The sequence below is a fragment of the Poeciliopsis prolifica genome, unplaced genomic scaffold (genome assembly GCF_027474105.1).
Source record: "Poeciliopsis prolifica strain line A6 unplaced genomic scaffold, Auburn_PproV2 SCAFFOLD002, whole genome shotgun sequence".
Taxonomy (NCBI): domain Eukaryota; kingdom Metazoa; phylum Chordata; class Actinopteri; order Cyprinodontiformes; family Poeciliidae; genus Poeciliopsis; species Poeciliopsis prolifica.
Genome location: NW_026562377.1, coordinates 23,240,559 through 23,267,507, shown reverse-complemented (window position 1 = coordinate 23,267,507; position 26,949 = coordinate 23,240,559). Strand labels below are relative to the sequence as shown.

Below are 26,949 nucleotides of genomic sequence, written 5' to 3'. Positions count from 1 at the left end.
AATAACACAATGATCTGTGACAAATATCAGCGGAACAGAAAAAAGCTATGAAAAACTGATGTCAGAAGAGAGACACTTATTGCCCTAATAAGGACAATAAGTCTCCTTATTGTCCTTAATGTTTATGTCCTTATTAGGACAATAAGTTCTCTGATTTCTTTGAAAATTACAATATTTTCCTGTACAAGAATGCTGCGTTTGAGTGCTGATAATTAGACTTGGATCACAATAACAAACGTGACCTTTGATCTCAGATAGAGTCGTTCACAGAATTTTCCTGAATAAAAACAATTAAAATCAACAATTAATAGCGCTTTTTGACATTCATAACATTAAAAACACATAGTGCTACAGATAAAAACTACACTTGAATTGACCTATAAACTGTTATTTAAGCACCCTACAGTTATCTTGAAGGTTTTATTTACCCATCCCTCATGAGTCTACAGCACTGTGGGCTGCAACTTTTACCTTCCAAAGAGCCATTTTGGCTCTCATTTCAGCTAAAACATGCCACAAATGTTACATGATGCACTGAAAAAATGAATACAAATTTGCGATTGTCATTTTGGATATGCATTTAGAATTTTTTTTGGTAATTTTTTATTTCTTTTTAGATGTTTTAAAACAAATAACAATAAAAAAAGCATTTTGTTTAAAAGCATGAACAACTTTTTGTGGACACCTGTTAAAAGAAAGAAAAAAAAAAGCACAAAGTTTCCAATCAAATGTCAAAAAATACGTCTGAAGTACTTCTGGTGCTTTATTACCTTGTGGAAATTTGATGGAACTGTGAAAAACCTGCTAATGCATTTATCATTTTATCTACATGTCAAGTCATTAGTTGGTTCTTTATCATCTTTAGCTACAGTTGTTAAGGGTCTACATAAGAAGCTACATGTGGGCTAAAACATAAAACAAGATAAACTGTTACAATAATGTGAAGAACTCTTTTCTTTTTTTCTTTGCAATGCACCGTTTGTCACAAACTTTTGCTTTTTCACCAAATGAAGCTGTTTTTTGTACTGGTTGCAGATTTCTATGCCGTTCCTGCTGGACGGCAGCCGGCGATCGAAGAAGACAGAGCAGAAACTGTCACTGGTGTTGAACTGAACTGTTCTTCAGGCCACTGATGACCACTTGTCAGAGGCTCTTTCTCTGCTCAGCATTGGCATGAAGCACAGATGCCGTATAACAGAGCTGCCCAAAGGGAGGCGTCTAAGTGCCACTAAAGAGTATTATGAGGCCATCAAAGGCCTGTGGATTATAGTAATCCTGTCCACCAGAGTTGGGTATCACACACATGTCATTCCGGCACAGCTGAAGAAGAAGATGGACTGTGCTGCTGCGTTCTTCCTCCTGCTCCTTTCTCAGGGTAAGTCACTGTGGACGTGAAACATCTTCCTCATATTTCTTTATAGAATTGCAACAGTCACTGCTTATAATGTAGGACACAAGTGATTACTTTTTTGTGACTCAGCTGTGCAGTTTTTCTCTAGAGTATTATGGTTATTCACACACAGACTGAGTAATAAGATATCTGTTTATTTGTCCCTCAAAAAGAGTCTCTGGTGGGTCATTTCTCTATTTCTGTGAGATTTAGCTTTGCATATCGAATTTTTACACAACCCGTTCTTCTGACTGCTTTGTTTTTTGTTTAACACTTGTGCAGCCGTGATCACGGTCAGATCACAGGAGGTGAGATTGCACTTGCACTCGAAGCCTGAGATCTGATTTAAGGTGAGTGACCTTGGATTGACTCCTCCCTCCCTCCATCCCTCCTCCCGTGCGTTCCTCAGGAAGAAGAGGAGGCCGTCCAGCAGGAGCAGGAGCAGGAGCTGCAGGAGGAGGAGCAGCAGGTGATCGAGTCGTGGACGCGCAACGTCAAGGCCTGCACCTGTGACTGTGAGTCCGTTGATTCGCCCACGCGCAGCCCCGTTGCCATCTCGCCCGCGCCGTCGATGACCTCACTGCCACCACCTCAGGGTCACCCACTGAACTGCATGCCAGGTGAGGAGTCTGCAAGCCTCTTCTGGCTTCTGCTGAATGTCCTTCATTCATTAGGAGGGTTTGAAGGAGAAATGCCAGGGGTGTAGCTAAAGGGGGGACTGAAGGGGGCGCCTTACCCTTGAAATATAATTTGCCCACCCCGACTAACTCTGCCAATCAGTTTCTTCATATCGTATCATTCGTAGATTAGTGTTTTGTCCACGCTTTATGTCAGTATATAAAAGAAATGCACCATTTGTTGTTTTAAAACTACAATTGGTTTTTCTTTTCAATGGAACAATACATGTTAACTAACATTTACATCTAAATACATGACATCATAGCCAAATTGATCATTTTCCTCTCTAGTCCCCTTGGCATTTGACGTACATATTGTTTAATAACAAGAAGAAAAATCAGCCTCAGGCTTTTGCACACACACAAAAAACACTCTGGAGAAAAAGAGGGTAAGCAAACAGTTGTTTGCAAAGTCCGTAACAGTTCAATAACTTTGATTTTTAAGTTGATTTTTAGCGTGACGGTGCTAAAAATACAGCCATATACAAGCTAGGGCTAGCGTAGCTGAGCTAATTGCCTGACGTCAGGAAAAGATCATTTCTACGTCAGTAAAAATCAGCCTGTGCTCTAAGCCACTAGCAACAAGAAAATCTACTGGTGGTTTTCAGAAACTCACTGCCGTCATCGGTGATAAAATCTACTAAGTGGTAGATTTTTGTTTGGTGTTAAATTTGTTATTTTCACCAAAGAAAAACAAAAATAATCTAGACACGCCCCCGACCAACACATGCTAATGACCAACACTTCATCCGGACTGGTTTGCTGTTTCCAGTGGATTTCATTGCCACCTTTGATGATTTTACGACTTCCTTCGCAGGATGAAATGAGAGGGGATCAACAATGACAGTCAGAGATTTAGATATGAGCCGTTGTGCTGAACAAGCCTGGCATGACAAATGCTGTTTGGGTAATCCCATTACCTGTGCGGGAATGCGGTGAGCAGATTAGAGAGCTCAAAATAAGGCCTTCCCTGTACGCAGGAAGCGCGCTTCAGATAATGCCCCATTTATCTTCTCCTGTCTTATCACGCTATTCTTTTGGTATCAAAGCTCAGCGTAAGCCAGATCACTGTGAATCTGGATACAGGAACTTGGACCTTTCTGCCATGTGTGCTGCTCTTCGTGATGTTGCTGGTGCTCTACTGCTCTCTGACAAACCTCTGAGGCCTTCAGAGAACAAATGGATTAATACTGGTGTAAAATTACACACAGGGAATTTGCTGCTTACTAATTAATTTATACAAACTGAATTGTGTCAAGGCTGCAGTATGTAACTTTTGTAGAAATTGTTTTTCTTTTTCATATTTGTTGAAACTGTATGTTGTGACAGAGTGGTATGAGACAGAAATCAAGCTCCTCTGTCTTCTCTCAGTGCTAACTGCAAATAACCAGTCAGTCAGGAGCGCTGTGAATCATGCCTGTGTGCGGGTGCACAAATATAAAAAAAAAAAAAACAACATATTTTTTATAAAAGCTACTTACTGTAGTTTTAAAGCTGAAAAAAACAAAAACAAAACACTTTTTCCTCCACAGAATGCCCGTACCACAGACCGCTGGGTTTTGAATCGGGATCCGTGTCCTCCGACCAGATCAGCTGCTCCAGCCAGGACCAGTACACCGGCTGGTACTCTTCCTGGACCCCCGGCAAGGCTCGCCTAAACAACCAAGGATTTGGGTGAGTGACCCAGTTAGCGTCTTGCCCTGCATATTCTGCAACAGAAACAGGATCTGTTGTTTGCTATTTTTTGCTACAGGTGTGCCTGGCTGTCCAAGTTCAACGACCAGCACCAGTGGATCCAGATCGACCTGAAGGAGGTAGGGGTGGTGTCAGGGATCCTCAGCCAGGGCCGCTGCGACGCGGACGAGTGGATCACCAAATACAGCATCCAGTACCGCACCGTCGAGACGCTCAACTGGATCTACTACAAGGACCAAACAGGAAACAACAGGGTGGGTCCACCAAACAGAGGTCAGGTCGTAAGAGGGACTGAACACTGCAACGTTAGTGAGAGCTAACCCGTTTTGTGATGCTTTTAATGCAGTTATAGCAAATGTATTGGTTCTACCACGTCACCTCAGCCAGTAAAACTGCAAAAGTATTAGAAACAAAACGTTTATAGATGTTTGTCTTCAGCTCAACACTTTGGAGAAACATATTTTGTTGCAAAAACAGCTACGAGGGAGGGATATCTAGGCTTATTACCTTTCGTCTCTGCAGAAATAACTGGTTTCACCATAGATTTGCATTAGATGACAAGGCCATTCCGACACGTAAATAAACTTTTGCGACTTCCAGGATTGTTTTCACTTTCCCATCGTTCCTAAGTCTCTTCCATCTCTCAGAGGTTCACTCAGATATCTGACATGTGAAAGCAACAGATTGAGCTAGATTTCATTTTCGGCGTATCAGCGTAAATAGGAGTGAACATTGCTCCTTCTCCTCCACATTTGCAAGCCAGTCTGAGCTGATCTGTCAAAGAACCTTGAGGCTTTGTGGCTTCAATGTGACAAAACGTTCAAAGGTTCACAAAAATACAATTTTTTTTTTTTACACACTGCTGCAACAGAATGCACGGAACGACAGCAGCAAAACGAGTCATTTCGTTTCTCTTTTCCTCAGGTCTTCTACGGGAACTCTGACCGCTCCTCCACCGTGCAGAACCTGCTGAGGCCCCCCATCGTGGCGCGTTACATCCGCCTGCTGCCTCTGGGCTGGCACACCCGCATCGCCGTCAGGATGGAGCTGCTGATGTGTATGAGCAAGTGCATCTGAAGACGAACGGGCCCGCTCTTCCATCCGACATTCACCCGTTTCCTGCCAAAAAGCCAAAAAAAAAAAAAAAAAAAAGACCCTCCCAAAAAAAAGGGCATTGATCCAACACTGACACACTCAGTACCTCACATTTGTCCTTGAGCATGCCTGCTGGAGACAGCCACACATTTTCAAACACCAACGAAATGAAGGCAGTGTTGGATCAGCCGTTTGAGAACCTGAAGACATGCTCACATCTCGCTTCTGAGGATTAAAAACTTGAAATTGTTTGAATCAAATGAGCTTGTTTTATTGGAGATTTACAGTCACAGATGTAAAACATGAATATTCTAAAGTCATTATGCTCATGTCGAGTTAGGAATTCGTATTCTCCCTGTTTTGGGGGGGGAATGAAGGAAAAAGGAAAACAATAATAAGCAGGTCAACACAGACTGCTACTAAATCGTGTCTGTAACAAAAAGCACAAACTTAATACTTGATCTCATTTAAACAGCTGATTAAACATTGTTCCATTATAAATATTACCAAACAAGTAGTCACACATCAGTATTAATATAATACATGGTGCTCCTTCAGAAAAAAAACGGTGAATTTCAAAGAGAGCGACGTACAACGCGACGCGGTCACGTCTCTGACTCGGTGTGTTACATGTCTCGGTTCTCTCTCAAACACATGCACACGCAGACACACGCACGCACACACTGTGCATTTGATGAAAAGGAAGTGAGAAAGAATTTACATGAGTCAGGACAATATTGCTGAGCCACAGAGACTCTTCAAGGTGCAACATTTAAAAAAAGGGGTCAAGACTTGTTTCTGCAGAGCTGCTCTCATGGCACTTCATTTCCAACAATAAAAAAAAACAAAAAACAGTGTTACAGTACACATCGTCCCATCAGTGGGCTGGACTCTGAGATTATCTTAAAAGCTCCTACCAAATGGTTTGGCTGTGGGCAATCAGTCCGGAAACACAGCACTGCAGTAACTCCCAGCCAGGTCAGAGAGTAGGTACCTGAAAATGCTGCATTGAAGCGGAATGGGTTAAATAATATAAAGAAAAATAAAAGCATGCTTTGCAACTTAAAGGACATGGAATATTGTAAACATGAGCGAACCTTTTTATTAAAAATGATTGGCATGCCAGGTACAGATGTTTCCCGAAGCTTTAAAGTATTTAATTATTTTTTACCTCCCTTTACAGTCCTACAGTTTGTGTTCACATGGTAAACTGGGGCTGTCACCCACTTTTTGATTATTGCTCTGACTGTAAATATGGGCAATTCAGGCCTCAATTCGGAGAACAAGTTATCAAAAATAACGAGTTAATCTAAAGTTGATTGATCTTACCAATCGACTTCAATGATTAGTTGATGAGTGGCCATTTTCTTGAAAACTTGAGTTTTTCTTGGATCAACATAAAGGGCTATGTTTTTCATAATATGCTGAATTTGAGAAAACACTGTTAAATGTTGGCATTATTTTGTGTCAGGTACTATGAGTTTATATTTTAAAACAGAACCGCATGAAGCTGCTTTTGCGTCCCACATTCTAAAATGTTCCTCTTTCCCGTTCTGGTGCGCCACCCCGATTTTTATTCCCATATCAACTGACTCCGCTTAGAGTTCACCAGCATCGCCCTCTGCTGGATGGAGGCAAAACTACAACACTAAAACAAGGTCAAAGTGGACTTGATCAGGTAAAGACTGCTGACGAATGTTCTCGAGAGGACAAAAGATCTCAGATCTTCCACTATATCATACAGAGAGTATGAGATGCTTATTTTAATTTTTATTTCATACCACCCCACCTGGAGTGTTCACTGGTGAAAAGCTTAGTCTTACTCTCCGCCAGCATAAACAAGTGGTTCCAGGTGAAGTCTCCAGTTTTGTTGTGTTTCGCCAGAAGTGGCTTTTCTCTGGCATGACTCGCACATCACAGTTTGGTGTGGAGACAATGGTTGTCATGGAGGCGTGGAGACTGAAAACATGACGCTCGTAGACGCTCTGTAAGAGGTGAAGAGCGGAGATTTGTTCTGGGCGAGTTAAAAGAAAATGGGCCTCTGTGTCATCGCGCGAATTTTTAGAAAATTCTGACCAACTTTGAAGGGGAAAGTATAAAGTTCAGAGGTACCAGCAGCAAGAATGATAAATGTGAAAGTTGGCTTAAAAACAACAACAAAAATAAAAAGGAAATTCACAGGAAGATTATGCCATTAAAGGGACATAATTCATTTGAAGACTTTTTACACATCTTTATCCAGGTTGCCAACAACTATAAGGGTGCTATGGCTGAATAACTAGATGAAATAGTTGCTCAAATAATTTATAAATTATAAATAGCAAATAATAATAATAATAATAATAATAATAATAATAATGATAAAGAGCAGAAAGTCCTGGTAAAAAAGGCTGAAAGTAGCACACACTTTGCTAATTTCAGCAGAATGTGACAACACTGATGCAAATAAGGGCAAATAAACTTCCCCAACCTTAAGAGCTAAAGGTTCACATTAATTTATGTTAAAAGATAAAATACTGACAATATCCACATAAAAAACACAAAGTGTTCCTTTGAGAGTCACTGCACCAGTATGAATGGCTTTTATGATCCCCTAGCTGCTATAAAAACACTTTCTTACAGTGAGTCAGAAACGTTTTTCTTACTTCTACGGCTGCTGAGGTTGGAGAGTTTGGAGTGAGTTCGTGCATTTCTAAAACGGAATAAAAGAACCTTCAGTTCAGAGCCGCTCTGAAGGTTCTTTTATTTGCCAAAAAAAACTCAAAAAAACCCCTCATCGTCTGCTTCAGATGTCCTCTACCATTAGCTGCATCCCTAAAATGTGCACAACGCACAGCAAGTTTAATGAACTGATTCAATTTAAACACTTTTACCTAAATGATCACATAAACATTTATCATACGTTTCGCCCTGTTTGAGCTGCGTAAGACTGATTCATGACCTGAAGCAGGAATGACGACGCGACTGTTAGGAAACAGTCAATGCAGTGATCTACCATGACCTACAGAGGGCGGTGTAGGTCAGAGCATAGAAGTTTAGTTTACAGGTACATTATTTCTAAAATGGCCGCAGTTCATAAAGACACAATAACCTTAATGTCCTACAAATGAGCAGTCAGATGTTTAGACCATCTCACTGTCGGCGCAGCTGTTTGTTTTGTTTCTTGTTTTTTAGTAGCACAAGAATGACAGAGCACATCCAAAAGGAAGTACGATCCTGGGTGAGAGGGACACCAGTTCTGATGTGACCAGTCTCTGCTGGCTCGACTTGATGTGTTCAGAATGCTTCAGTTTAATCTTAAGTTAATACTACACAGTAAAATGTACCATATTTCTATATTTAATAAAAGCAAAAAATACTTGCACTTAAAATCTACACTTTACCTATCCATACATATATATATATATATTTATATGTATATATATACTGAATTTGTAACATATTTACTTTATAATACAAATCTGATTTTAGAATTACAGATGTAATAATAATATAAAGTCTATCAAACATGGAAGCTTTAAAAAATTACGACATAAAAAGGCTTTCGGCCCGTTTGCAAGCAGTGTTGACGACAGAAGGTTTGGTGTTTTGGTGTGTGTGTGTGCTGAGTGTGTGCACCCGGTTAAGGGGGGGTGAGGAGTGTAGGAGCAACAGAAGGGAAGCGGGTCGGCGAGGTGGGAGGAGAGCGAGGGGCCGACGACTACAGCGCTGTCTCTTTCAGGTCGTTGAGGTTCGGCATGCGCGACCGGGACGGGCGTCCAAAGCCGTGCCCATTCTGGCCCCCCTTGACACCCATTTGCTCCGGGTACGGGTTGCCCTCGGGCCGCCCCAGGGCGGACGAGTGCCAGCCGGGCTCCAGCTGGCCCGGCAGCGGGTAGGCTCCCTGCCGGCTCTTGAGCTGGGGCGTGCTGACCCCTGAGTGACCCCGGCTTTCGGAAAAACCGCCCTGAGCGGAGGCCGAGTTAGGCAGCGGCTGGTAGCGCATGTCGGAGGACGCCGTCTGGTTGGAGGAGGAGGAGGAGAGGTGCAGCAGTTTACGCAGGGACTTCAGGGGCTGACTCTGAAAGACCAACAAAGAAATGACTCAGTGATGGGGGTTTTCTGGGCAGAGCAGGGACGGATCTACAGGGGGGACAAAAGGCGGCATATGCCCCTTCAAGTTTCATGTCCTTCGCCCTACTGTATTCATACACAATATGAATAGCAAAATTGAATTTTAAACATGATTTTTTAAATATTTTGTCAGAAGAAACAACTTGCCATTCACCACAAATTTCGGGTGTTTTTGAATGTTCCTACTTCATATTTATTCAAAAGATAAATGGCACTCATAGTATTTTTTTGTATTGATGATAGTAGTGTTACATTTTAAAAACAAAAACTTGTTCTTTATTGCTCTTTTTGCTCTCTATGGGCCTGCAAAAAGGCAATATTGCTACATTTCAATCAGTAGATTCTAGATGTCCCCACAGTTCTAGTCATAGTTTTCACAAAGTTTTTAAGTGGGTTTTACTAGCCATTCTGGTCTTTGCAGAGTAACAGTCAGAGTCTAACAGGCAGATATTAGCTGGTCAATAAATCAGGCCACTGGTTCAGTTAGCTAGCCTGCACTTTGCTGCTTTACACACATTCAGCCTCTTAGAAGCCAATTGTACTTTTTTAAAAATTACTACCTTAATGGTAGAAGTTGTCACTTCTTTAATAAGAACTAAAGAAGTAGTTTTCAGTGAATAACTTTCTAAACACCTGACTTTCTCATTCCTGCAATGTGTGAAGATCGAGCGCTCAGCAACTCCTCTACTTTTAAAATGTCTTTCTCTAGCATTTTATGAAAAACTTTGGAACAGTATGAAGTAAAACTTGATTTCATTCCTAAATCTCCTTTACAAACCACTCTTGTGTTTACAAATTTTCAGTTTTCTGGACGTTTGATGCTCATTTAAGGCATGCAAATAACGACAGATGATACCTTGGTTAGAAATCAAAATAGCAAATCAAAGTGAAAAATGGACCACAACACATTTTCTTTAAAGGAAGTTTGATTGCTTTTACAGGAACTAGCAGTTTCTAAAAAGTTACATTAAAAAATAGATCACAAAGCAGTACATTTGGGTAAAAAAATTTTTTTTTGTGCGTGTGTGTACTGTGTGTGTGCGTGCGTGTGTGTGTGTGAGGCTCACCGGAGAGTGAGAATCGGAGATTTTCTCCCGTGGCCAGTCCTTGTCGCGGTCTCGTTCCTGGTTGCGGTCTCTGCTCTTGTCGCGGCTCCTGTGGCGGCTGCTCTGGTGACCAGAGGACCTGGAGCTCTTCTGGATGACTGCGTTGATGCCTTCGCTGGCAGCCTGACATTCAGAGAGCAGAGGTGCAATTCAAAAAGCGCTGTGGTCAAACTAAAGGAAAGCCAGTGAGTTCACTTTAAAGTGTTTATAGATTCAGTGGTTACTCATCTCTGCTTTGATTGTCTTTCATTGTAGAAAATTAAATATAAATGTTGCATCTGAGATATTTATCTAAACAGTAAAATACGTGCCGACTTCTCTCTTCCATCCAATAAATAACGAGTAGAAATTAGCTGCGTTTAGCATTTCCAAACCATATATTCTTTTTCAACAGCTCTAGCTGCCTGATTCCCTGAGGCCAGATTGCGTTTATTTGTGCTCTGTCATCAGCAGTATCTCCCCCCACTCACACCCACCCACTGTCAGCATCTGAACAAACTGCCGATTATAAATAGAAATGTGAATGGAGTCTCAAACACTGGTTCCATGCTGCACCATTAGCGCTGCAGAGGTGGTAGACAGTTTAATATGTCAAAATATGGTGGCTTAGGAACTATTCCCACAGCTCCTCCCCCACCCACACCCCCTTTCTGATCTATGCTCTGTTATCAAGTCAGTGGGTTTGCAAAGCTTGATCTCATGGTTTAGCGCTATGTTGATAAGCAGCAAATCACATGTGCTCATCTGAAGCCTAAGCGCTCTTGAATCACTTTTGGATGAGCCAAATACAAAAAGGGATCTATCTGATACATTAACTTAAGTGGAATAGAGGTTTTTTTTTATTTTTTATTTATTTATTTTTTTTGCACCACCAATAGTGCAGCTCTTTTCGTGTTCTATTTAGATTTCACAAGGTTGGAGAGCACAGAGAAGGACTTCTGAATGTTGGTAACAATCTCTCTAGATTATTAGTTTTACTTAGGTTGTGGGACAGAGGCCTTATGTACACACAGCCAGGTCTTTATAAAGATAAATATTCACGACACATTGTTTAAAAACATGATATTGCTCTGTCTGCGCTGATACAGTTTGATTATGTTCCCGGTTGGTCGGTGTGTTAGTGGTCATCGAACCAGCGCTAACCTCATCATGCAGGTTCAGCCTGGTGAGGAGCTTTGGCGTTCGCCTCGCAGTCAGCCATCACACTGGTTTTATGTTATTTTGCAATTATATTTTGTATTATTTGTCCGTTTACATGATGCATCAAACCATATCAAATGCTTTGTCCACTTAAAGATAATGTGCACGGAGATCTGAGAAACTCGTCCCATTAACTGGGCCAACCAAAATATTTTGTGTGTCCCTCAACAGGCACGAAGAGCTACTAAAGCCACATTAGCAGCATTGAATTAAGTCTGCCGTTTGTTGCACATCTCTGCTCATACCTTACTTCAGGAAAGAACTGAAGCGAAAGCAATATTTCACCAGATTATATTTATAGTTTTTTAATCCTTGTTTTCCCTGAGCAATGCACTCGGCGCATAAACTGCAGATTTCTATTGCTGTTCTTTAAAGCGAGATTCGTTGTTGAAATGAAATGTTGACATGAAATGTCTTTGAGGAATGTAACTTGCCATTTGAGTTTTCTTCTTTTTCTTTTTTATTGCTCTAAAGAAACCCTGCTTCTCCTTCTCTTTGGATGGCTCGGATGCATTCAGGACCACAGTATCTGGGCCAGTCCTGAAAATAAAACAAAGAGTACAGAGGTTGAATCCCAAATGACATAAATTTTTTTTAAAAATAGATCTGAGAACTTGTGCTTAAGCAGCCATGTAATTTGTTACTGAATGTAGCAGGATTGTTCTGAGAAGTGGTGAATGAATGTCTTTTTTCAGCAAAAGAATGTTCTTCAGCGAAGAAAGAACCCAGGTACCAGGGGTCGAAGGCAGGCTGACGCTTGGAGTGATTTGTCAAACTGCTGCCGTCCCCAGACAAGCCGGAGTCCCGACCCGGGCCCCTGCTGTCGTGGAAAGAGTTGTCTGGCCGAGGAGACGGTACTGTTTGGCAAAGAAACAACGAAAAGCAAAAAAAAAAAAAAAAAAAACAGATGCAAAATGCAAGATTTGTCATTCCTCACCATTTAAGTCTTTTTTTTGTTATATATTAGAGATGCATAAAAAAATGCAAATAAATAATCCAATTCATTTTTGAATGAGAAAATAAAACATTTACTGTCTAAAATGCGGTAACAGCGATTCTTTTGTGAACGTTTGATCATTTGAAGCAAAGGATGCATCTGCAGCTAAAAAAAAGAAAATCTTTTAACGTCAGTAATGTGAGGAGCTCAAACCTTTCTGCTGGTCTGTTGTTTTTATAATACAAAGCACTTTGAAATGCCTTGTTGCTGAAAAGTGCTACACAAATAAAATTTTATCTGATTTTGATTTGATTATACGAGCGACCTCTCAATGAAACGCTGGTTAAAATATTGATAATAGAGGAGCCATGTTGTGATGACTTCCTGAAGGCGGAGTTTGAGAAAGAGCAGGAGTTTCTTAAAGAGACAGAAGCCCAATTTCAAGAAGTTAAATTACAAAGTCAGATACATTTTTAGTCATATTTGATATATACAGGATTTCTTTTTAACAGCTAAAGTTAACACTTGCTTGTTACTTGATTAAGCTATAAAATGACATAAAGTGTCCGGAAATATGTACTACTGCCTCTTCACTGAACTTTCCTAAAAAAAGTCCAGTGAGTCCTGATCGAAGCCGCCATGTTTGCCTCCACGGCGCAGCGATAGGAAACAAACCTCGGTAGAAGCTGCCCACCCTCCTGGGCATGGATTCACTGTAGATGTTGCGATTCTCCTTGGAGGAGCCTCCGTCTTCTGCTTGCTGGTCATGATACAGGCCAACCTGAGTTGACAGCAGAAACACTAGTCATATAAAACCTTCGCCCAGTAACGCCGAGCAAAGCGTCTCATCAGAAAAAATAAAAGCCTTTTTATTGAAAAAGAATGTGGGGGAGTTTTTTTTTTTTACCAACAACCACTGGTAATAATAAAACAGCTGCAGCGACAAACTTGACTGTGCTACCATAAGGAGTCACATTAGATGGAAGCAAAGCACACAGAGAAAAATAAAGAGGCATCTGATGCAGAGAGAGAGAGAGAGATGGAGAAAGAGAGACTGAGAGCAGTTCATGACAGCAGCATCCACCCACATCCGCTCTCTCGGAAGGCTGGATGTGGGTGGGGAATGGTGGGTGCAAAGCAGAATGTCGGACCTCGCTTTTTTGCCGCTGTGTGTGAAAAGATGCAGTGTTGTCCCTGGTGGAATCCCTTATTGGGGGTCTGCTGTGGGGAACTTCAGTGGGTGCCTGCTCGCTCTGTCAATGGAGACACGGCGAAGCATGAAGACAAGCTCAGCATCACAGCACATGCAAATACACACAAGTGCAAAAGCCGTTTATGCCGTTTGTGTATATAAGTAGACGGATTGGATGATTCATCCTACATCCTAACAAGAACATGACGCTTTTTTTTTTTTAATTTAGTTGTTTTGCTGCTTTTTTTCTTCTGTCTATGCAATTAAGTGGGTCACCAGATCCAGTTTCACTTCTAAGGACAAATCCTGACTTTATTCGAATGCAGCTAAGGCTATCGCAATAAGCAATTAATCAATTAAGCGCATAATACATTAAAATGAGCTTGATCTTTTTTTGAAGGGTAATTCTATTTGCAGAGACATTTTATTATTGGTTTCGGTTGTGTGTGGTTTTTCTTTTTGCTTACTGTTTTTGGTGATTGTGTTTTATTTTGGATATGTAAAATATCTTCCGATTCCAGTGTGAAGAGTGCAAAATTAAAGCTTATTGGTTTTTCAAAGGCGATCTTGCATTATCTTACCATTATCAATTATTTAGTAGTTGTCCCTGTACTTATAATTTGATTTAACGTCAGCCACCTGGCTATAAATTCATGTAATTGTTCATTAATACGTATTGTCCCAGTTTTAAAAAGAAACTTGAACGTGAACTTAAATCTGCATTATGCAACTTTTATAAAAATGCTTTTTACATCTTTGTTGAAAACCATCACTGTTATGTCAGTACGTCCATGAGACAGATAATCTATGAAAGAAATCCAGCTCCTCCGCCTTCTGCCATTTCAAACTAGAAACAATCAATCAGAGCCTGGAGGCTGGTCTTAGCGCTGTCAATCATGGCCGTGTGTATGCTGTCTCATTTTGTACCATCACAACATAGTGACAGTTATAACAAATATGTAAACAAAATATGTTTTGTAAGAGGTATATCGTGCAGCTTTGAATGTTCTCAATAAAACATCGTCACTTATCGCAACAATCGCCAGGACAATTTATCACGCAGAAAAATTAGTGATTGCAACAGGCCTGTGTGCTGCAATGCTGCAGAAAGAAATCCTGTGCTGCATTGCTGGACAAAACAGGAGACTGAGGCAGAGTTATCCAACGCAATCTGGTGTAGGCGTGCAATATGACAGGACTCTGTGGGTGGAGGCTTTCCTTAGTTGGAGAGAGGTTCGCTGTGGGCGGACCACTGACCCTGCTCATGTCGTCCTCCCTGGAGGAGCTCCCGGAGTGGCGCGGCAGCGTGCGATGCTGGAGCTGGGGCGACAGGAGCTGGAGACTGCTGGCTCTGGTGGGGATTCCCTGGCCAACCAGCAGGCCCTCGTCTCCGCCATGTGTCCTCTGGTGATCCCGCCGCACGTACATGGAGTGGCGATGGGGCCGCTGCTGCGAGGAGAAAGGGCTGGTGTATCCCTGACTGTATGACAGAGGGTCGCGTGGCGCGGACAGAGAGTGGCCGTGGCTCCTCTCCGTGCTGCCGTCCCCCGGGTCCAGGGAATCGGGCGACTTGGCCTCCTCCGAGGTCTTGTGGCGGGTGGACGAGCGTCTGTACGAGGAGTCCAGCGTGTTGCTCTCTCTCTCCGAGCGCATGCCCACTCGGCCGGTCGTACCAGGCCCGAGCCGCTCCAACCTGCGGGACGCCGGGCTGCTCGGAGCTGTCAGGTCGAGGCAGCTGGACGGGAAGTAGCGAGACGTGGGCTCGTCGGCATACAGATGCACGTCGTTCAGGTTTCCCACCGACTTGGCGTCGCTGAGCGTGCCGTAGCTCTTGGACAGGTTCAGGTAGCCGAACTTGGAGGAGGGTGCGGAACCGTGGGAGTCCACGTAGTTGTGTCGGCTGTGTTTGTCCCCCGACTGCAGCGTGTTGGTCTTGCCTTCCACAAAGGAGTGGCGGTTCTGCTGCGAGCGGAAGTTGGATTTGAGGTACTTGGCTCCAGGTCCATCCAGCACCTTGGAGCCTAGGCTGATCTCGAAGTCGCCTTTGCCCTTGGCCTCGCCGGGGCTGAGCAGGTGAGGCAGGTTGCTGCCAGCCAGGTCCATGCTGTAGGTGGTGGAGTGGTTGAAGATCTGCGGCTGGTAGTTCTTGGGATGCAGGGTGGGGCTGAGGTTGATGGCCGCCGACATGTTGCCATTGAGGAAGCTGTCGTTGCCCGGGTGGACGTCTTCCTGCCGGGGTAAGCTGGAGCACTCCCTGCTGCTGGACCGGTGGCTTCCTGAGCTCTTCCCCCCGTGGCTCCTGGGTGAAAGGACAACGTGAGCATCTAGAGCTAACAACTCAAAGAATAAGCTGAAGAGTCCTCGGTAAACACAGACTGAAATATTTGTATTCCTGATTTAGAAAAAATAATAATCAGAGAACAGTATGTCAACTAAAGCTGCAGTGTGTAACTTTTATTTAAAAAATACTTATTTTTTTACATATCTGTTGAAACTGTCACTTTGTCATGACATCACACGAGATTGATTGACAGCCTCTGATTGGCCTTTTCTGAAGATGACTGTAGAACCACCAGAAGGAGTTGGAGGAACTCGATTTTTCCACAGATCACCTTGTTTTATATTACACCATCACAACACGGTGACAGTCTTATGAAATATGTAAAAAATGAAAAAGTTACATATTGCAGCCCGAAAACAGCTGAACACATGGGAGATGTTGACACGTCTGAAACAGCTCCGGCTCTCGCCGCTGACCTGCTGGGGGTGGTGTTGTCGCCGTGGTGAGGCTTCCTCTTGGCCGAGCGTACAGGTGTGGGCGTGGGCGGGCCGGGCCGGTCCACCAGCCGCAGCGTCTGGAAGGCGTGATGGTTCAGGCACTGCTCCGTGAGGAAGCGCTCCGTGGGGTTGAGCAGGAGCAGGTTCTGATGCGGGAGGGAGAAGAAGGGGCGCAGACAATGAGTCCTCCGAACACGCACACACACACACACACACACACACACACAAATACACACACACACACACACACACACACACACACACACACACACACACACACACCGCACATCAAGACCTCACAAACAAGATGGAACATCCAGTCATGCCTTTTTATGAGTCATCTTCATTATCATGACAGTCAGGATGCTGCTGCACATAATTGTGTCATACAGTCACCAAACAGGCAAAAACATTGACAGAAAACATGATTTACGACACTTTTGTTTCTCTCTCTCTTTCTCTTATCGCTATGTTTAATAACCAATCTTTGTAGCCTTTAATACAAGCTGGAAATATGGACGTGAGGACAATCTCGCCTCGTCCTGCGTCTATGCAGCTAAAACTCCCTTTGTCAGCGACTTCTCTCGCTTCTCCCAAAAAGACTGACAGAGAACAAAACTCTCTTCGATAACACGACAGGACTCGACGAAAAGTTTTGCAAAATAAATGTTTGATCGCGTCTCCGAAGGCTGATTATTAACGAGGGTGACGTGTGTGTCCTCTGTGAAGTCGGTCGCGGGGTGACATCGTGTTAGCGGTGAGTAATTTGTCTGTTGGAAAAAAGCGCAAGTGCAAAAATTGCGCAGGCTACATTCTTGACACGGAGCTCCTGTTTACAGTGCAGACGCAGCAATAACAGCAGGGCCAAGAACCGGAATATGAGCCGACAGAGGCCGGAGCGGCGAGGAGTCACCACGTAAACACCAAGTTATTAGGAAAACCGGATTTTAATGAAATTTAGGATTTTCTTTTTGTCCCTTTTTTTCCAATGTTACTATAAGAAAGAATTGACTGGAACTGGCAAAGAGGTGAAAGCAAGACGCTAAAAATAAATCTACCAGCTCAGCAAGGCGGAATTGATCTTTGCCAGCCCTTTTCTTCTCACCTTCAGCAGATCGAGCAGGCCTCCGCCGATGATCCCCAGGTACCTTCGCTCCAAAGTTTGGGGGTGGTTTACAGCAGGAAACTGAAATGCAACATTTTTAAGAACGTTATTTGCGACCACTGATTGAATAGACCCCACATTTTGTTTATGTTTTTTTTTTTTTTTTCAAGGCAAACACCATGGATCAGACCTAAGATGAACCAAATATCTAACAAAGGATCTTAATACTTTGATGAATTTTTCTCCTTTCTGGACATTTGGGAACACGTGAGCTTATTTTGTAAAAGCACAATAAAACTGACCTTGTACACAAACAGATACACAGAGAACAGAGAACAATCTCTGTTCTTCTGTCTTACTAAAAATATCTCAGTGCATACATGTGAGACCCTGAAGGTGTGAACTCGCTCCGGATGGTGATATTCCTCTGAAAATCTAAACAAACTTTATTTGTATACTACATCTTCTTCCTAGCAGCGAAATAGGTATCCACAGTGAAACACTCTTCACTCCACTAATGACCTTCGTCAAAGTACTTAGCATTCATACTTGCTTGTTTATTTTCTTAATTTTATTGTTAACACATGTCAGTGTTATTAATAAGGAAATAATTGTTGATTCTAATTGACCGGATTCACTCCAACCATTCGATTCACAATAGACAAATTAACAATGTAACTCAGAGGAAAAAAATACATTTCCATAATAAATTCCTCCCATTCATTTATGGGATGTATGCAATTTAGACTCCCTGACAGTTGATTTTTAAATGCATTTTAAATAGATTTTTAAGAATAATAGGAAATAACAAATAACATTTGTTGAGACTGATTTGAATTTTAATAGAAAATGCAATGAAATAACTTTTTAGTTTTCTTTAATTAGGCACAGTTTGTGAGGCATTAATCTTCCATTCCACATGTTTGGTCAACCTGGCAGGAAAGTGGTTATGCAAACACCTCTTTGTGTTTTTGTGCTGTTTTGCCACATTCACTGTATGTTTCTAGTGACTGTATCACTTGTAGCCACATTTGAAAGAGGAAAAATATAAAAAAAAAAAACAATTTCCTTCCCCCTTAAACATTTTCAAAGTTTGTGACGGCGTAACCACAACTTTCAAGTGGATGTTGTTGGGATTTCACAAAACCAGAAAGTGGAAGAAAAATGTCCCCCATGCTTTTACTGTAATGGCAGATGCCAATATTTTAGTCTCTACCAGCTTCATCACTTCTTATTGAAATAAATAAATGCCCACATTCACAAAGCTGTTGCAAAACTTAAGAGCTTCTTTAGTGACAGACTAAAGGAGGCGCCCAGAGGAGAATATTTGTAGGTCCTTCCTCTCCACTGAAAGGAAGATTTTATTACCGTTGTTGCTTTCAACAAACTCAGTATGTTTTAACAATTTTTTGTATTTCTTATACCTAGTTTGTTGTTGATTTTATGCAGGGATATGCAATATTTTGTCTTTTTTTTAAGCTAATTTTACTTAGAATGTGAAGTAAATGTCTTTTAAGTCTTTGAAGAATCTGAATTAATGACTTACAGTAACATTTAATTTGGCTTTGGGATTAATGAAGTATTTTAGAATTAGAATTTTAAACAAACTATGCTATTTTTAATGACTGCACAGTTCTGATTTTCTGATATTGTAAAGTTCTTACTTTCATTTTTTTGTTTTTATATGAATGCATTGGCATGGCCCTGCTTATCTGCTGATTTTTCTGCTAAGCTAACTAGCACTGGAGTCATTCCCCAGCTGTGTAAATCTCCTTTGTGTATATTTTACAGGCATGTAATGGAAGCCAGTGGAAGCTGCTTTAAACGTTTTTTAAACGCCACAGAAGATGTCACGACTGTGAGTGCTTCTCACACTCTTTTCAAATGACACGTCTAAAAGCGGCAGTAGACGGCCAGCGCGACACAACATCCATCAAACATTCTGAGTTTCTGGCTGTGTTTTTTTTTTTAAATTAGCATTGTACAAACACTGAACGTTGAAATTGAAAGCAATTGCCTTTTTTTTTGCATTCTTAATCTCTTTGTGTTGTTAAGATAATTGCAGGAGAGGGGCTTAGAAGTAAACGTCCACTGATAAGTTAGTTATAGACCAAATGAGGAGGCGGATATTTAGACGACAAACGTACGCAGAAATGTGGTTGACAATGAGATTTATTTGTACATTTTTTTCATTTAGCATGTACTACAAATTCTGGACCTCAACGTCAAGCACAAACACGACTTACTAGAGAGTATCGCCTGATATAAAAACCAAATTCAGGCAAAAATGACAAAAATGTTTTTGCAAGAATTAAAGGAGACTTGCCATGCATAAGTCACATTTAGCATGGTTTTATAATTCCATCTGGGTTTCTACTGCTTCTAAAAACAAGCTAAGCGCTTAAAACAAATAAATAAATAAAAAAAAAAACACCCAGCCTTTTTTTTGGCAAGAAGTTAATGCTTTTTGGTGTCTGGAAAATGAGGTGTTTCAAAAACTTTGTGAACGTAATGTCATAAATGAGCAGGCAGATCTACCCCTGCTCGCCCCAGACCAATACCTAGCAACCCAAATGGAGCTTGAGCACATCTAGAGAGCTGCATTTTTGTCTGTTGTGCATGAGGCTCCACTTCTGCTTTTCAAAGACGTGCAGTGGTGTGATTTTGCATCTTTTAAGTGCGAGAAAAGGTGCACTTATGCTCGCTTATGTGAGCATCGCTTTTCAATAGGATCAGTTTGAAAACAATTCAAAACGTCTTTGGCTGCAGCCAGAGAGGGGAAGGAGAAGCAGAGGATGACAGAGGTTTGATGAGCCGCCGTCCTGCCACATAAGACTTATCACAGCCTTCCTTCACAGTGCATACAAGATACATGATACACCATGAGTCACTGTGATCCAATCGGTCACGGCACAGAAAACTCAGCGAGGAAAAAAAATAAGGACGCAGCAGTTGAAGGGAAGGCATATATACATATAGAAGAAGAAGTTGAGAGAGCAAAGGAAGAGTTACCCTGAGCCCATGGAAGCGGGGGTTGTTATAGAAGAGCTTCATCTGCTCTGGAGGGAGGGGTCCCAACACTTTCTGGATGGTGAAGAGCTGGTCGATCTCACTCTCTCCTGGGAACAGGGGCTGCCCGTCGCTCAGCTCGCCCAAGATGCAGCCCACCGACCACATGTCCACCGCCTTCCCGTAAGGAGCCCTGCGAGCAAGGATTTAAGGGGTTGGTGAACGAAGGCGTGGCTTGACAATGGCCGATCGAACGAGTCCGCCAAGCAAAGCTAACGAGGCGGCGGGCGTACCCGAGCAGGAGCTCTGGAGAGCGGTACCATCTCGTAGCCACGTACTCGGTGTAATTGGCGTCCGTCCCTTCGGAGAGATTACGAGCAAAACCTGCGAAGTGAAAACAGGGGGAGCGTTGTAATTAAGGAAGGTTTCTGATACGCTCGACACACAGATGAGCTTTTTAAAAACACTTGTACAAGATCAGATTATCCCTCCGTGGCAATACATTTGGCGGGAGAGATATGAGATATGCTTGTGTTGGGTGATCACATAAAATCCCAATTACACACAGTTTTTTTTTTGACATGACAAAATATCAGAATGTTCAATGGGTTTGAATAGTTAAATAGTGGATGCCATTGTAGGAAATGAGAATGACACTGCTTTTGTCTCTGCTTGTACAGAACAAAATGCAGAAAGACTAAAGCTGTATTTCTTTGTGCTTTAGTTAAGAGGCTTTCTCTACTTTGTTTCACTTTGAATGGATAACAGAGAGCGAGCTGCTTACCTGAAAAACACATTTGTGTCTCTTTTTTCTTTCAGAATGAACTTGAAACACTTATATATGCATATATATACACAGATGTACAGTACTTACGCTGTAGCAGAGTATCAATGTTAGCTTTAGCACGCAAGCGGCAAAATGAAATGCACAAACAAACTTTTGAAGACAATTATTGTGGCATTTATCAAATGCAAATAATTTTAGTAATTTTAGCTAAGTGGAAACAACAGAAGTTTGGTCTGATTTAACTTGAAACAGTGAGAAAAAAAAAGGCGCATGTGTTTATTATTCAGTGTATGTAATTCATTTTAATTCAGGCCATTTATCGTGTGTTATATGATGAGTAAAAAAAGGAAGTTTTAAAAAGAATCCCTGAACAGGCAAGAAAACCAAACAGACCTAAGTAATTATCTAATTTTTGCTGATTCAAAGCCTGGCTCAAGGGTGAATGGTAGGAATCGTGGCATTAAAAATACACGGGTTCAAATATGCCATTTTTTGTGCAGTGTGTCTTCCAACAGCATCCAATAAAATTACCCACAGCAGCCAACCATGCAGGTTTGATTATTACATCATTTGGTTGTTTCGAGCAACTCTTAGAACAACAAAAAGCTTCTTTCTTGACTGGAGAATTGGCAACAGTGTTTGGAAGCTTGCTGGTCTCTTCAAAACAAAGCGCGGTGAGAATGACACCGCAGGAGAACACGCGCCCAAACATGAACCTTCGCAGCGGAGACTGTTTGCCCTATGTCTGTTCTCTCAATGCCTTTGGCTGACACAAGCAAACAGCAGGCCGTCAGTCTCTCACTCCAGATTGCCTGCGTCGTGTCAGCTTTGCCATGTTTTACGTCCCTCCCCTCTGCTTGTTGTGGTGCCACGAGACTGAATCAAAGCCTGATTAGGTTCTTGTTTCCCCAACACGTTTCGTTAATTGAGACGAGCGAAGACAGCGAGCGGAGCAGTGTGAGAGGGCCGCATGCGGTGCTTTAGATAACCAGACGAAGCTTTCCTGAACTCAAGTACTGATATGTCAGCCAAATATGGCTGCTGTTGGAAACACTCCTGCCTCTTTCTGTTTCGCAACTTTTCCTGCAGCTGCACCGAACGTGAGAATTTAACAAGAGGCGTCTCACCAAAGTCGCACAGCTTGAGGACGTCATCGGAGCTGATGAGGAGGTTTTCTGGCTTTATGTCTGCAGAGGAAGAAAACAGTCCGGGGAGTGAAACCACCTGGACTGGCTTGCATCAGTGCCTGCATCGACGGATTCATCTCATTCAGAAGAAAAATAGCACTTTCTTTTGAAAGAAAGGGGGAAAAACAACAACAAAAAAAACCGTCTACAAGTAAAAATAGACAGATTGCAGCCGGGTAAACGACAGGCCTTTGGATCCCTGCTCTGTTGCTACGGTGCCACATTGGCCATCTGGCGTCCTGATCTGCTGCCAGCGATTCACCAAAAGCTTCGTTCGTGAACAGGATAGAACGGCGTCGGAATCCGTCAGCTAACCTTTTGAAACTAGATTTCACTCAAGATAAAATTTACAGCTCAGTTCTACAGTATACCAGATTGTGATCTGCTCTCTGATGGCTTCATAAGTTTCTCTCAGACTGAAGGGCCTTTCTGCTGCCTCGTCACCAAGGGGCAACCTCTGTGATTTGATAAAAAATCCAAAACATAAGGTGAATCTAGGCATTACCTCTGTGAACAATGTCATGCTTATGGCACCAGTGAATAGCTTTGATTAACTGGAAGATGTAGCTGCGCACTTTGTCGGTCGGGACACCGGTGGGTAACTCCTCAAGCAGCTCAAGCATATTCTAAAAGAGAGCAAAGGAATCCAAAACACCACGTCAGGTCAGATCAGGTGGGCTTATATGTTTAAAGACCATGTCTTGTTTGTAGAAACTTACCTTCTCCACATACTCAAAGACAAGATAGAGCTTCCCTCTTCTGCGGAAGGCCTCTTTGAGCTCGACAATGTTCTCCTGCTTGAGGGTGCGGAGCATCTTGAGCTCCCGTAGTGTCGTTTCTTTAACCTCCTCATTTTCTGCATGAAGGGAAGGGAGATGGGGAAACAAATCCATTGTATAGAAGAACTTCCATTCAAATCAAGCAAAGGGATTATTTTAAGTTGTTCTGTCACAATGACTCTCCTGGCCTTTAAAGTTCCAAAACAAAACAAAAAACGCAGGTAGCAACAGGTAGTCTGTTTCTGGGACACATTTCCAGAAACAGATTCTTTGAAAAACATAGACCAAATATGAACTGGTTATTGCTGACATCTCAGATGTAAATTAAATTAAAACTTAATCTGATCGCACAAGTTCAAAAGGTGTGTTCAGAAACAAGCTACCAGTTGCCACACCCGGTCTTTTCGCAGAGTATATTTGTTTCGGAACTTAAAAGTTTGTCACATTTAAGTCAACAAATAACTTAAAGAAGCCTCTTGTAGTCCATACTGACATTTGACAAACAAAACATTTCTGATTACTTAATGGGAGGGTCTAAAAGTTATCAAATTAATCCCAAATTTAGGTACCAAACTAGCTTAAGCATATTATTACATTTGAAATATATATATATATATATATTGAATAGAACTTATGTTTTGCAAGAATTTCAACAAGAATGGCTGCAACAAATAGTCTTAACTGGAATTATTTTTTACCTTCACTGTCCTTGAATTTCTTAATAGCCACAATTTCATTGGTTTCCTGCATTAGAAAGAGAATGCACTCTGTGAGAAATCAATGCTGTTTATCTTTGCATATGACATATCAAGTTACATTAAGACCATTGGAACAAAACAAAACAAAAAGTGTTTTTTTACATTTATTGTATTAAATCTTAGGTTTAATGTCCAGTCCAATCTGTATTGGCTAACGGTTCTTTCTGACCGATGGTAGGCATTGGGGTCCCTGACAATACTGAGCTGCACACGTTCTGTTTTTGGTCTACCTTCTATCACCTTATGTCAGCTGCATGCTTAGCGAGCCATGATGAAAGAAATCGTATTTGCTGCTGTAGCTTTACAGTCACAGAGCCTGGAGAACAACCAGTGCGAGGGGATAGTTGCACAGACGGGAGCTGAAACACGGTTCATTAAACTTTATGGTGTTCAAAACATGATAATGTGCCTTCACAGGCAAAGCAAACGGCTTACTGCTTGGCAAAAGTCTAGATTTACCACCAGGAATAAATATACCAGCCATAAATTTTGTGCTGTTCTCATGAGTGCATGGCCAGGTGAAATAAAATTAGACAATTGTCTTGTTCAACAACACCTGATGCAGATGGAAATACGTTTAACAGACATTGATTTATATTAAAATGTCTCCCACAGAAGAAATGTGGCACAGAAACAACTAATGACAGTTCTGCATGAATAATTGCTGTCTGTTGTAGGTATGGCAGACATGAGGTAATGTCAGCAGTTTGCCTGTCTTCTAAAGTCACTTCTTGTTATCGGTTCACAAAGTTTTGTGCCCCACCACCAGCAGCCCCGTTTCCTCGACATGTCCTATTTAGACATGGTATTTCTGCCTGTGGCTCAGAGCTGTGCTCCAGTTCAGCACTCCATCCCTCCCTCCAAACGAAGCCAACGGCAGCACCGAATCGCTCCAGCTCGGATGAGGGAGAACAGAGAGCCCTCCTACCGACTCTGAGAGATATAAGACGACACACTGTGGGGTCAGAGCTGCGTATGCATCACTGCGCTGTCCTTATGCAAGCCCGGCTGAGAGAGGAAACGAGTAACAGCGAAATAACCTGTGTTTTATCGAACCTTTACTCACTAATGGAGGAAAAAATAGACTTTCTCGGTAGGTAACAAGCAATCAAGATTTCTGGATGCGGCACTTTGAAACATCGAGCTTTAAATGGATGTGCTGCAGCAGCACAGCAAGGCTGAAATTTTTTTTATCTCAGATCACATTATATGAGCTCATAAAACACTGCTCATGTGTTAAGAGCAGTGCATTACACATTATGTATATTCATAAAAATGTTCACGTAACGTTTCCATGTTTCTGTTCATCAAAATTCCTCAGAGAACATTTTCTAACATTTTAAAACTCCAAAATGCTGTATCATTAAAAACATTTACGCTGGCTATCACGCCATTAATAATAAGGGAAAAGTATGAACTTAATTGCAAGTTGCACTTTAATGAAGAGAGATGACTGCACACCTGTTAATGTGAGAGGAAAAAAATGGTGGTGAAAGTTTGCTCTGAACCTCATACATCATATTTCTTTAACCCAAATTTTGGGTTTATGTTGCCGGGGACAACAGCTGGGTAATTTTAACCAAATATTGGGTCAGAAATTATGACCCAGTTTGTTGAGCTGAAAAAGAGACCAGAAGGAGCCTCATTATTCGTCACAATTGATCATTTGTAAGACGATGCATTAAGTAAGACGATGCAAGTCGATGAAAGGATGCTGTGCAATGATGGAAATCTCAATGGCCTGTTTTAATGACCTTAGTCCACACTACAGGAAGAGGAAAAGCAAAGAGCTGTGGAGGTATTCATGACTTGTGAAAACATTGACAGCGTCCAGTCGTAACAGGAGTCACAGGGGAAGATTTTCCCCTCAAATTTCTGATTGTTTAACCATAGGTCTTTGGACAGGAAGTCACAAAATCTCACCGCAGACTTCAAATTAAAGTTCACACCCACAGATTTTCTATCATGTAAAAATATTACCATTAGCCATTTTTTCTGATAAGAAAAGTGCGGAATGCTACCTGTTATGCTAGCGTTAACAAGCCCTAAGCTGTGCTAGAAAATACTTGCATAAGTTGGTGTTAGCTGTAGGTATTTAACATTCACATTTTGACCAAAACATCGATTGTACAGACAGTGCTTCTTTTTGCTTCAGTTGGTTGTGAGTAAGTTAATTTCGGACAACCTGCTAAAACTACAAGCAATTCTAAAACAGCGTGGAAAATCAATGTCATCATTTACAATTTCTCCAAATAGCTGTTTAGCAGACCAAGCTCTAAAGAAAGATGACACTCAAGCAAAATTGCGTAGGAAGGCAAGAGTCAGGCTAACACATTCAGAGCTAGGTTAACAAAATGACCTTAAGTGGGTTGTTTTAAATTCAGCAGGTTTTAGAGTACATGCCAAGTATTTTAGCTACAATATTTATGCATGCAAATCAAGGTAGTATATGGCTTTCTAAACTGAATGAATGAAATTATTTTACACAATCAATCAGACTTGATTGATATACGACTTCAAAATGGTATATATATATATGTATTTAATTCAATGTATTTAATTCAATTCATTCTCTAAAACTGCAGGTTTATTTCTGTTTTTATCGGATAATTAGAAGGAATATGCTACATATCACATCACCTAAATGTCTAAGGTTTGAGTCACATAACGCACCAAAATTCACCTTTCATTTTCAGAAAACCAACCAAACCTAGTCACTTTAAAAATCCTTGGAAACCCTATATATCCAGTTTATTTGTTCCAATACGAAGCACATTACATCATCTCTGTGTAACAGTTGAGGCTATTTCTGCTTCAAGTGCCAACCGTAGAAAGAGGTGCGGTCAGGAAGCAAATCCTGCAGAAGTTTTGCTTGCTAATCGCAACATTGACGAGCACCTCATGCCAGACAAACTGGTTTTCTACGTTTATTAATAATTCACACACCTGTTGAGGGATCAGTGTAGATGCTCTGACCCTCTTAGTGGAACAATTTATTCTAAGATCTTGAGGAATTCCCATGTGGGAGACGGCGTGGCTAAGTTATGAGGGAGAAAAAAGCCAAATGGGTTGGATTATTATTTAATATAAAAACTCTGTCACTCTTCCATGACCTGAATAGTAAAGATTCAGCCCACAGAG

General features: G+C 41.7%; 2 protein-coding genes across 3 annotated transcripts in view; one reads left to right on the top strand and one right to left on the bottom strand.

Moving 5' to 3' along the window:
• The first annotated feature begins 1,221 nt into the window (after positions 1–1,221).
• Positions 1,222–5,117, top strand: LOC129370583 (retinoschisin-like). Its single transcript, XM_055046664.1, has 6 exons — positions 1,222–1,375; positions 1,673–1,698; positions 1,800–2,010; positions 3,600–3,741; positions 3,821–4,016; positions 4,687–5,117. The coding sequence occupies exons 1-6, from the start codon at positions 1,333–1,335 to the stop codon at positions 4,837–4,839; spliced, it is 771 nt and encodes a 256-aa protein (XP_054902639.1). The 5' UTR covers positions 1,222–1,332; the 3' UTR covers positions 4,840–5,117.
• Positions 5,113–26,949, bottom strand: part of LOC129370569 (cyclin-dependent kinase-like 5) — a 44,463-nt gene continuing 22,626 nt past the window's right edge. The window contains exons 4-18 of one of the 2 annotated variants that reach the window (XM_055046642.1): positions 23,749–23,794; positions 22,991–23,127; positions 22,777–22,897; positions 22,212–22,271; positions 20,591–20,681; positions 20,301–20,490; positions 17,289–17,369; positions 16,163–16,329; positions 14,663–15,704; positions 13,365–13,466; positions 12,889–12,994; positions 12,010–12,133; positions 11,711–11,816; positions 10,038–10,199; positions 5,113–8,917 (exon numbers count right to left, since the gene is read on the bottom strand). In XM_055046642.1, coding sequence (XP_054902617.1) covers positions 8,558–8,917; positions 10,038–10,199; positions 11,711–11,816; positions 12,010–12,133; positions 12,889–12,994; positions 13,365–13,466; positions 14,663–15,704; positions 16,163–16,329; positions 17,289–17,369; positions 20,301–20,490; positions 20,591–20,681; positions 22,212–22,271; positions 22,777–22,897; positions 22,991–23,127; positions 23,749–23,794 — 2,895 coding nt within the window. In that variant the 3' untranslated portion in view covers positions 5,113–8,557. The remainder of the gene's footprint in view (positions 8,918–10,037; positions 10,200–11,710; positions 11,817–12,009; positions 12,134–12,888; positions 12,995–13,364; positions 13,467–14,662; positions 15,705–16,162; positions 16,330–17,288; positions 17,370–20,300; positions 20,491–20,590; positions 20,682–22,211; positions 22,272–22,776; positions 22,898–22,990; positions 23,128–23,748; positions 23,795–26,949) is intronic. The other variant, XM_055046651.1, reaches the window with a different exon arrangement.